The 11,818-nt window shown below is 39.8% G+C and overlaps 1 protein-coding gene across 2 annotated transcripts in view; it reads left to right on the forward strand.

Annotated features, from left to right (window-relative positions):
* Nucleotides 1-7,720, forward strand: part of RUNX2 (RUNX family transcription factor 2) — an 80,184-nt gene extending 72,464 nt beyond the window's left edge. For both annotated transcript variants that reach the window (XM_075860940.1, XM_075860941.1), the window contains one exon: nt 6,598-7,720. In XM_075860940.1, coding sequence (XP_075717055.1) covers nt 6,598-7,073 — 476 coding nt within the window. In that variant the 3' untranslated portion in view covers nt 7,074-7,720. The remainder of the gene's footprint in view (nt 1-6,597) is intronic.
* The last annotated feature ends 4,098 nt before the right edge of the window (nt 7,721-11,818 follow it).

Here is an 11,818-nt window from a genome sequence, read left to right on the forward strand (position 1 = left end):
TTTTTTTGCATTGACCAAGTTTTCATAGTTCGTAATCAATCTGTCAGGGAGCCCCGCTGATTTCTGTTTAATGATCATTGTCCTATGTGGAGAAGACTTTGTCATGAGGCAAAAAGTAAAAAAATAAATAAAACAATCATTCAATTTATGTGCTGGATTTATGTAGTATTGAAATGAATATACTTAGTGTCATGTGTTATGACAACATCCTTTGCATCCTCGAATGCCCCCGCCCAAAAAAAGAGCAGTTGTGCTATACGAAAAGCTTCTTAATCCAAAATCTTATATTACTCTATTTCTCTGCTGCCAGCCAAGAGACCTATTGCACCCTTCAAGGGTATGGGCACACGGAGCGGATTAGCTGCGGATTTGTGGAAAATCCTCTACACACTGCGGAATAAATATGCGGGGAAAACGTTTATAAATTGACCTGCGGTGAAGATTTTTAATCCAAAGCATGTCAATTTATGTTGCGTTTTTTCCCAGTCCTGTCTATTGGGGAGGTAAAAGCGGTATCAAATAGCAAATGTTGTGATTTTTGCGGCGGAAAACCGGCAAATCCTCCGCAATAATTGCAAATCTGAAAAATAAAACTCTATTTCCTGTTTAAATTTAATAATAAAGTCCCTGGCGTGGCCATAACGACGGCTCCTTGTTCCCCGGCTATTCTCTGTGCCGCTGGTCTCCTAGGATGACACTTCATCCCATGTGACTGCTGCAGGCAATCACGGGCTGTAGCCATTACATGGACTGCAGCGTCCTCCCAGGCGGCCATACAAGAGATAGGGAGGTAAGTATTGATTTTTAAAAAATAAAAATCTGCACTGCTTACCACAGCGGCGATTCCAGTGGCGACCGTACCAAATCTGCACCATAATTTGGTACGGTCTTTCTGCCTGAATACCCTGTGGGTTCTATGTTGGATACACTGTGTTAATTTCTGCAGCGTATACGCCTTTTGTGAACATACCCTTAAAGTTTTTGGCGTTGCCATGCTTTTCTGAAAGTCTCAGATGATCTTCTTTGTCTTACTGCTCGCGTTTAAAGGAATTCTCAACATCTTTAAGATATTAAAGTAGAGCTGTAACTGGGTCATATTAATTAAACTGGTTAACCGACCTGATTAGCGCTGATTCCCTTATTTCAGTGCTGTTTTTCTTTTTTACCTGGACCCCCAAATCCCCCCCCCCCGGTTCCAGAGATTTGGCCCACTATTGTGTTGGCTCCCTATATGCTAACTTGCTGTAGTTAGCCAGCAGAGCGTGAACTACCCTCAAGGTGCCCCGCGGTGATTGGTCAGCATCAAAGGCAGGGAAGCTAGCTCCGCCCCATTGGCTAACTACAGCAAATTAGCACACAGGGAGCCAACACAACAATGCTGGAATCAGAGAGACAACAATATTAACATTATTAACAATGTTAAGGAAGTTTAAAATAATTTCAGCGTGTCTCCACCATCTGCTTTTTACAGTTGTGAATGCACAACATGTTTCTTTTAGTATACGCTTTATACGGTTAAAGTGTTCAAAAAAACGATATAGGAGATCTCTTCTGCTGGCGGCTATTTGTCCATTAAATAAGGGTAAAATGTAAAATATTTAAATACATCTGCATTATAGTTTTATTGAATTTTATATTGTCTTTTTATGTACTTTTAAGAAGTTGTAATTTATTTCGTTTTATGTTTGTGCTAATGTCGTGTTGGTTTTTTACGGAGCTTCTTTGTGACTGATATTAATTTCCCTTAGGGGATCAATAAAGTCTTTCTTACCTTATCTTAATATTAAGTTCAGTTAACCAGTTCAACTTATATGACCTAGTGACAGATCCTTTTTTAAACTCCTAGTCAGTGGTGCAGATGTAGTAGCCCCCCTGGGTGCCAAAAAAGACCTAAAGGGCCCTCTACCACATACGTAGGCACATGCATGTGCATGGTATCCTTGAAGCTTCAATCTATGCTTAGGTACAAGGTAGACGGTTCTTCTCTTTGGAAGCTCAGCTCCTGTTTGAGAATCTCGTCTTGTGACTGAGCAGTTGAAGCCATTATGTTAAACAAATATTTGATCAGAGAATGTCTGCAACTATTTTCTCTCAACATTCTGGGGCTGTGATGTCACCGTGGGCTGCGTTTATCGACGCACTGTAAGCAAATATAGCTTTGTTAACCCCGGGCAAAACCGTAAATACCATTTTGTGGCTGTGTAGAACAAATAGCTGGAGAGCCTTCGTTTCTCTGTGCACGGACCAGTCTGACCTTTACGACAGCAATGTAATGTTTACTACAGAGAGGGGAACATGTTCTCTACTTCTGCTCGTGTCTTGGAGCTTTCGAATAAATTGTCTTGTTACTCCAGAGAGGAGTTTGTTTATGGTGTTTGCTCTGACTTTGTAAATAACGATTATCTCCCGTTTCCTGTTCTGAGACTAAACGTTCCGGTCCGCAGGAGGTAGCCCACTCTGTTGGTTTGTTATCAGCAGCAATATCCCAAAAAATATAATTTCTGGAAATAGTTTTCACCATTCATGGTGGGCAGATCTCTCAGTTGGAACACACACGAGTACCTGCACTTCCTCCGACCCTATTTGTGCTGGTAGGTCATATCACATCTGATCATTTTTGTAAAGCTCAGAAAATTTTTGTGCAATTTTGAGAACTTTTGATCCTCAGGCCCAAAAAATTGCACAATGCATAGGGTCGTCCATTTTGGACTCATTCCACTAGACCGGTCTATGACTAGCGTATCTCACTACTGGAACCCTGGTGATGCACCATTATAATTGCGGGAATTCCTCCATAAATGCTTATTTCCCACGTGAATTACAAGATGAATCCCATTGGTGGGCTTTCGTGTAATGCACAGAAGCCTGCAATCCGCTATGATAAGAGCTCTTTGCTCTGGCTCATAGAGAGGGGTCCTCGTCCAGAGATCTCCTTCTTTTACCTCCTTATATGCCCCGTATACAGCATGTGAAAAGCGGTTGTCCCACCAGCACAACCTTTATAACATAGCAACATTTAATAGACATTTTTTTTTTTACAAAAATCGACTTAACGCGGCAGTAAAGAAAACCGCAGCATGGTAAATTTATTGCCAAGCCTACTTGCCCCTTCTTAAAAAGTAACTAAACGTTCAACAAGCTTCTGACATGTTGTAGTGACATGTCAGTAGTATTGATTGGTGGGGGACCGAGCACTGAGAGCGCTGAGCCGCTTCGTTTCTGTTCGGCTTTTTCCGGACTCAATAGAAAGTCTATTAGCCCGTACACCACTACATCGGCTTTCCAGGAAAAAGCTGAATCCTAACTAAGCGGCCCAGCACTCACACGGGCACTTCTGCCGTTTTAGCGATTGGGGGTGGTCTCGGTGCTCGGACCCCCACCAATCAAAACTTCTGACATGTCACTATGACATGTCAGAAGTTTGTTGAATGTTTAGTTACCCTTTAAGCCATGTGTCCCTTGCAACTAATCTGTCTCAGTTGGCTCGGATCACCACTAGATGGCATTGTGCTGTCCGCTTGGCATTAGTCCCGCCTTGCCATTGCCATCACTTCCTGCATTATTAATCAGATTTTTCTAATAATGAATTTTGTTGGAGAACCTCTATGATAATTGTGTTTTATGCAGGTACCCTCATTTTATACCATGAGGTTGCCCCAATATTTGTGCTGACATCCCAGATTGCGGTAATATAATCTAATGCACGTGTACACAAAAGCGACCGCTTAATAAGCCTGCAAATGAATATAAGGATCATTACATAATTACGTTGACAAGCTGACGTAGCATTCGCTTGACTTCAGCTATTGTAATTGAGACTGAAAGACCAAACCAGGGAAACATTTGTTCTCCATCACTTCCCCTAAACCGCATGATTTGGCTAGTAATTGTTACATGAATGGCAAGTGACATTACCTGGCATAAGTGAGTGTGTGCGGATAACGGTCATGACATGGTTGTTAGGCCTCCGAATTCTGCAGACGACAACAGGTAAAAGGGTAACGGAGAAGAATTAGCCATTGAGAAGCAGACAGACCGTGCTGGAGCCGAGCCAAACCCGAGACTTTAATGAGACTCCTGCAACAAACTAACTGGAAACACATGCCGTTTAATTGTTCCTCGTTTCTGACCGGCGCAATATATTTCGTAGTAAAGGGAAGGTGTCGTAGCTGCAGTTTGAATACTTCAGCGTTTAATTTACTTATTTATTGCCCTTTCAATTGACTTTTTGGGTTACAAGTGAGCGTGGAAAACACAAATATGTGCCATTTACATTTACTGGCTGCAGAGTTGTTCCGCGACTCCCTTATTATTTGGTTCTGCGGTCTCCATGGCCTTAACACATTAATCCTACCTGACCTACCTGAGCCGTTCTGAAGCTTTATGTAAACCCGAGCCTGTATGCAGTCACCTCTTAGAAACCAATTACCAGCCCTGTCAACCCTTGAAAATATTTTTATAGACAATTTTATGAAAAAAATTACTGGCCACTGCCACTTTAACTGACACGTTATTAACTGATTATATTTTTTCACTGCAGCTTCTGCTACATGGGTAGTGAGGAAATGTTGTATGACGAGGGGTGCAAATACAGAATTTAATAAAATATCGTAACACATAACATGAGAAGTAGAGAGAATGGGCCAAATGGGTTTATGATCTTTGTTCTTTGTATCCAAATATGGCAAAATATGGAACTCCAGCAAAATAATAATTATAATGAGGTTTTATCCCTTTAAGGGCCGGGTCATTTTTCATTTTCGTTTTTCTCTTTTTGCCGTCCAATAGTCATAACTTTTTTATTTTTCCATTGACATAGTTGTTTGAGGGCTTTTTTCTGGGACGATTTGTAGTTTTTAATGGTCCTGTTTAATGTACCATATAATGTACTGGGAGACGAGATGATCATTAAACAGCGATTTTAGTATTTTAAATTTTTCTTTACGCCGTTTATTCCTCATTCACATCGCGTTTGTGCTATCCGCCGAGCGTATATGTTTTTAAACACTAAAAAAGTATTGAAACGTATAGCTCGGCGTATACATAGACTAGAATGGATCAAATGTAGACCAAAGTAGCATCCGTATGGTCTATGTTTGTCATGGTTTGCGTTGGGATACTGTTTTTCGAAAGTACTGAAAAGTGTAGTCTGCTGCGCTATTCTGGACTTCAGAAAAAGGTATACGCGAAGTTCAGCATTGATCTCAATGGACGACGTACGCAAACGTGATGCTACACGTTTGTATCTGTTTACATACAGTAAATCTATCCGTTTTTTTTCAAAAAGTGTTCACTGTAAAAAAAAAACGTATATGTTTTAGGTAAAAAACGGACAGAAACGTATATCGACGTAGGAGTATACGCTAAACGTACACGCTATAAAAAACACAGATGTAAACAGAAAATGGTACATATTTGTATATTTTTACAATGGTCCACTTTTATATAAAAAAATGTATACGCTCGGCCGACAGTACAAACGCGATGTGAATGGGGCTTAAATGATGTTATATTGTAATAGTTTGGACTTTTACGGAAGCAGCGATACCAATTATGTTTTTGTTTTTTACATTACTTTTGGGAAAAAATGGGAAGGGGGCGGTGGGTGGTTTTGAACTTATTGAACTCTATTTTACAATTTTTTCTTTAGTCCTCCTACCTGGATCGCTTGCACGATATACTGCAATATTAATGTATTGCAGTATATTGTATTTTTTAAAGGCTCCTATTAAGCCCTAAAGGGGTTTTTCCATCTTGGACATTTATGGCATATCCACAGGATATGCCATAAATGTCCGATAGAGGCGGGTCCCACCTCTGGGCCCTGCACCTATCTCTAGAACGGAGCCCCTAAACCTCTACCTTTCTGGGCTCTCGATGCTTCCCGGCCACTTCCTGATTAGGTGGTCGGGAGTTACGGAAGCAGCCGAGCTCACTAAGCTAAGCTGTTTCCGTAACTCCCATACAAGTGAATGAAAAGAAATCGGTTTAATTCTATAGAATAATAGATTGACTTTGTGACTTTTTCATGCTACCTTCTTAACTAATTGCTGTTACCAACTTTTGCTATGAGGAGTGTTGTTAACTGCACATCCCTAGTTGATAATCAGGTCGATATTAGGTGTTGTTTGGGGTGACTGTGACTTAGCTGTTTTTTTCCTTTTCTGGGTGACGATCCTGCTTTGAGATAAGCTTGACTGGTTGCTATGGATACATTTATTAAAATGGGGGTGTCCAGCAGCCAGTCTGTCTCTGATTAGTCAAGTCTTCAATTTCGTCCTGAGCTTGAGGGGGGAGGGGGAAAAGGGTAAATAAGGCTGTAAACTGGTCTAACTTTTTGTAATGCCATCTTAAGTGGATCTCTACAAAAAGTGGAGAGCCTCTTCACAGGGTCACGGGTTTCTCTATTTGCTGTTCTTTACACCAGGAACCTTTGTCTTCTAGGTGGAACATTCTTCGTTTAGGTTGAAGGGAATCAAGCACTTAAGACCCTAAATAAAGCAGACTGTGTATTATCATGCATTTTGAAATACATTTTTTGCCTCATCAATGTTGATCACATCCAAATAACACATTATCTTTTTCATTCTTTTTTAGGTGCCTCAGAGTTGGGTCCATTCTCTGATCCCAGGCAGTTTACAAGTATTTCTTCACTAACGGAGAGTCGCTTCTCAAACCCGCGAATGCACTATCCTGCGACATTTACATACACGCCTCCGGTCACCTCAGGGATGTCACTGGGTATGTCAGCAACCACTCACTATCATACGTATCTACCACCTCCGTATCCTGGCTCCTCCCAGAACCAAAGTGGACCCTTCCAAACCAGCAGCACTCCCTATCTTTACTATGGTACGTCGTCCGGATCCTACCAATTTCCTATGGTTCCAGGGGGTGACCGTTCTCCTTCTAGAATGCTTCCTCCTTGTACTACAGCTAATGGCAACACGTTGCTCAACCCAAATTTAGGCAGCCAGAATGATGGCGTGGATGCAGATGGCAGTCATAGCAGTTCCCCCACTGTTTTAAATTCTAGTGGTCGAATGGATGAGTCAGTATGGAGGCCATATTGATCCCACCTTCAGTCCTGTTGCCATGTCGTTTTTAAGACTTATCAAAAACATATGGAAGTGCCTTAATAATACAAGAAAATGCCTTTTTTATGGTGTCATATTCTATTTGTGACTCCCAAGAACTTTGTTGCAATAGAAGTTTCTGATCAATAATTAACGCTATTATTTTTATAAAAACGATGGCTAGAAGCGCACTTTGCCTTAAACTATTTTCTCTTATAATATTTATATTGAACAAAAGACATTCCAAAGAGACATTCCAAATAGTTTAAAAGAAACTCAGTTATTATTGTATCTCAAGGTGGAAGAAAGAAGAATAATATGTAGGAATCTAAGGAGACTTATTCATTCCGATACCAAAAATATCAAAAGTGGTATAAAAATAATTGTGCCTTAATTACAGGAAAAAAAAAGGGAAAACCTCAAATGTATCAAGAAGCTGCACAAAATATATCTATGTATTGATCAAAATGTTTCCACATTTTAATTTTGTGACGGTACAGACTCCGAACAATACAGAATGCACTTCTCTCGAAATGAAAATTTAGCATTTTGTAATTTTAACCAAAATCGTAAAGAAAAATAAAAAAAATTGTACGAGCAAAAATATTTTTCCTATGCAACAGCAAATGTAACAATATTAGCTCAAAGGGTATGAATTTTATTATTCTTTATTTTTAATTTATCAGTTTGTATAAACTTTTTGTTTCCTGTTAAGTTTGATTCATCTTAATGTTTTTTTTTTAATTTATAATTATTTAATAATATTTGGACCCTCAAGCGTTTCTTTATATAAAATTGTCTAGACAGGTCCCTAAAAAGAGATTTTTTTTTAAAATTTCATATAGATATACATTCTTCCAAAAATATCAATTCTACGTCCAGGTATAAATTTAAAAAATAAATGTACCCGGTACCCACTGTGGAAGCTGACATTTCATGGGTTGAGCTGAAAGGTATGAAAAAATTGGGATACATCGTGGAGACCCAAAGTTGATTGGCTGTTTCTTTGTGTATAAGGATAGGGCTACAGGGCTGCTTGAGCCATTAATCTTGATTCAATATCGGCACATAATAACCTTGCTCATCGCCCATTTAGGCTTTGTTCACATCTGCGTTGGAGGCTCCGTTAGGGGCCTATGTCGCAGATCCAGCCAAGATTATTGGAAACAATAGCGCAGCATGCCAAAAAAAACCACAGACACCATCGATGGAAAGCCAACGGGACCCATTAAAGTCAATGGGCTCTGTCAGCCACCAGTGGTTTCTGTGGTGCAAAGGAACCGTCGCTTTTGGTTTTCTCTTGCTCTGCTCCTCTGATGAAGCATAAAAACGCGAAGACCCAATGCAGGTGTGAACATAGCCTTACTTACATTGCATTGGATATATTTGTAAAAAGTCTGATTCAGTGTGACAGTGTCCTAGTCCTGCTCTATATCTGGGCCGGCACAAACGGTAACAGGTAAGCTGTTCTGCCACTGTGCCAACAATGTCTCCTGCCATTGGCTATACCATGGGGGTTTCGTCTGACTGATATCGCCATGTGGCCGTAGCCTAGTGGTTCCACTCATTAAATGGCCGCTTCCAGTGCATGTACACGGATATATTTATATATGTATAATATTTCTATTCCAATTAATCTGGTATTATTTTGTGCCTTGTTTTACACGTGCCTCTTTTCATTGAGCCTATGGAGTTCTGTCCTATAGTATACCAGGGATAACCTAACAATGTGCTGGAATAGGTCATAAAATGACAAAGTACATTAAAAATATTTTAGCTACAGGTATTTACTGAAATGGTGATGTAGCAATGAGCAAATAAATGAGCTAAACAGCTTTGAAGCAACTTTAAAGCTACAGGCACTATATTTTATATCTAAATTATATCATGTTCATGTAAAAAATGCACTGCGACCTTTGCTATGATTTCTAGCTTGCACTTCTCAGTTCTGAAAGTTGTTTTATTTTTCTTAAAAGTTAAGATGATCGGGCAGGTCTGTATAGAAGGTGCATGCACTTAATGTTATGTCACATCTTAGCACTGATGCCTTAACATCTCACAATTGTATCTGTTCTCCGAGTATCATGCCAATGGAAATACACTGTGGAAGGGCTATAAAATTTGTGTAAAATTGGAGGAGATGACCATCGACGTGTTCCAGGGTTTAGACCATATATAGTAAACGCCATTGATTCGATTTGCACTTGATTTTATAACTCCTTCCCGATGTATTCTAAAAAATTGTGCCTTTTGTGTCATGGTAGCAAAAATATAGTCTTTAGTTAGGCACCTGCTCCACATGAGTTCTCCAATCCAAGCCAAGACCTAAGAATTGTGTAATTGTCAATATGAAATAATCCTGACAGTGGTAATCTATCATGCTGTGTGGGCGTTAGTAGGGCCAATGCCTTGTTTCTGGTGTTGTCTCTTCTATGGTAGAGCCGGCTCTGCCTAATTCTTTGTTTTTAAAGTTTTTGTTTTTATTCATTTCTTGCACTTGGCCCAAAATTATTAGAATCATGATCAGTAAGTGAACCTTACAGCCTTAACTCTCCTAAGCTTTCAATTACAGTAATCATTTTTGGTTTCCTATGTCCGTCATGAAAAATTGCTTAACCACAACTTCAGATTTCAGGTTTAGGCAGGAGTTCTCGAACTACCAAAACCTGTTAATCAATAAACTTCTTGTAGGAACACAAATATTATATTGCTCAACGGTCATTGTGCAAGTGGCGATGAGCAGGAGAACTTTTCTCCAATATGTTCCTAGAAACAGGAATTCTTCTTTGGAAGATCTAAATTTGACCATAGACATATCACATTTTTGGCAGACAAAAGTCTGCCATCGGCCATCTTGAAAAATTGTTCTTGTATCATTTCAAACGTTCGTCCACCGAAATGGCCAATATCGGCCAGTTCAGCTGACTTTTCTCTTACGTGTTTGGCCAGCTTAAAGTCACAGCTCAAATGGAACTTAATGTCTACCATCAAGAGATACAGTGGTTAGAGCAGTTGGATTTCAACCTATCCAATCCTACGTTGTCCGGTGGCCACTGGTTTCCCCTCTCACCAAAAAGGGTAAGTTAATTGCAGAATTGGGGAGACAGCTGTTGGCCAATGATTGATTGAACAACAACTGTCTTATGTCTGTGGCCAGCCTAAAGCAACCCCATTATTTTTTCTTCCCCTCCGTTAGAAAATATGATGAAGTTAAAATATAGTGAGGTGTATTGGTGGTTTATTCTACTGGTAGACGCTCTGTTGCGGGCCACCGTTGGATCATGGGATTTCCGTTCTGACGACCCAAATCCTGCAGCGTCTTTTGTAGGCACCAGAGGTCAGTCTCTCAATGCAAGTCTTTGATACTCACATTGAAGCTCTCATAGACTTTCATTCATAGACTGACTTCCCGTCCTACATCAGACTCTGTAGGTTTCTGGGATGTAGAATTAAGATCACGTAACCCAATGGTGGCCCGGTATGGATCGGCTTCCCGTAATATAAAGCTCACGGTATGCCAATATACCTCACTATATTTCACTTCATTACATTTTTGAATGAGGGGGGGGGGGGGGGGGAGGAGGAAGAAAAAGCTTTTGCCTTACATATCCTGTAATGTGGGATTTCATAGTCATTATATCCATTCATTTTATCATTTCGTTGAATGTTTTTAGCACTTATTAAAGCACACTTGCACCCTATCAAGATATAAAAACAGGACAGACCTACATTCCCCCTGAATATTTCTAATCAGAATATACGCATATTTCTGGTGGAACATGCCATTATTTTTTAGACGATCTCCACCTTTTTTAATGTTCAATATTCAAAGAAGCCTTGCGGAATTCATAATGGTTACGAGGCCCTCAACTATAGTGTAAACATTTTAAGGACAGAAGCCATAATTAAAGAGAATTCCACCTACATGTATCTTATAATAGGGATATTTCGACAAAATAACTGCAAAGCAGTTCAATAATTCAAGAGCCCTACATGGCCTCTTCCTATTCGGGGATCTCAGCTCACTAATCCCTATTGATGTTATCTTTGGACTTGTATCAGTTAGAATTAGTCATGCTTTACAAAAATAATTAATGAACCATGACCATTAGTGATTCCAAGTGTATCGGCAGATGATATAGTGTGGTAGCCCACAAAATAAATACTGGCTTTTCTAATGGAGGTTTCTTTAGGCCACAGAAACCATGGTCCTGCCATGATATTAAATAGAAAGAAGAATTAAAGGGATTGGCTAAGATTAAAAAAAAGGGCCTGCTTTTTTCCCCCCTGAAACAGCGCCACTCTTGTCTATAGGCTGTGTCTGGTATTGCACCTTAGCCCCAGTTGTGGTGCAAACTCATACAACCCCTTTATGGCTGCATCACATCTATTACAAAAGGTCCGTTATGCGGAGAGTAAAAAAGGGCTCATCCTTTTGGTGTGATAACCAGTCACATGACACCCAGATACAGTCCCGTTGAACATACCTTTAGCACTATTATGTCTGTAGTCCTATTGTGATCATTGATTTTGTATTTTTTTTTTTTACTTTTTACTCCTTAATACTGGATTTTTTTTTGCAAAACAACATTTTTAATTTTTCTTGTCCACTATGGGCCTAACGCATGTTGATCTCAATATTTATGGAGAGGCAGCCAATAAGAAGCAATAAAGCTGGCCAGATTTTTTTCATATTAAACATGGACGTTCCACTGACGAAGGGTGAACATAAGTCTGTCCCA

The sequence above is a fragment of the Rhinoderma darwinii genome, chromosome 4 (genome assembly GCF_050947455.1).
Source record: "Rhinoderma darwinii isolate aRhiDar2 chromosome 4, aRhiDar2.hap1, whole genome shotgun sequence".
Taxonomy (NCBI): Eukaryota; Metazoa; Chordata; class Amphibia; order Anura; family Rhinodermatidae; genus Rhinoderma; species Rhinoderma darwinii.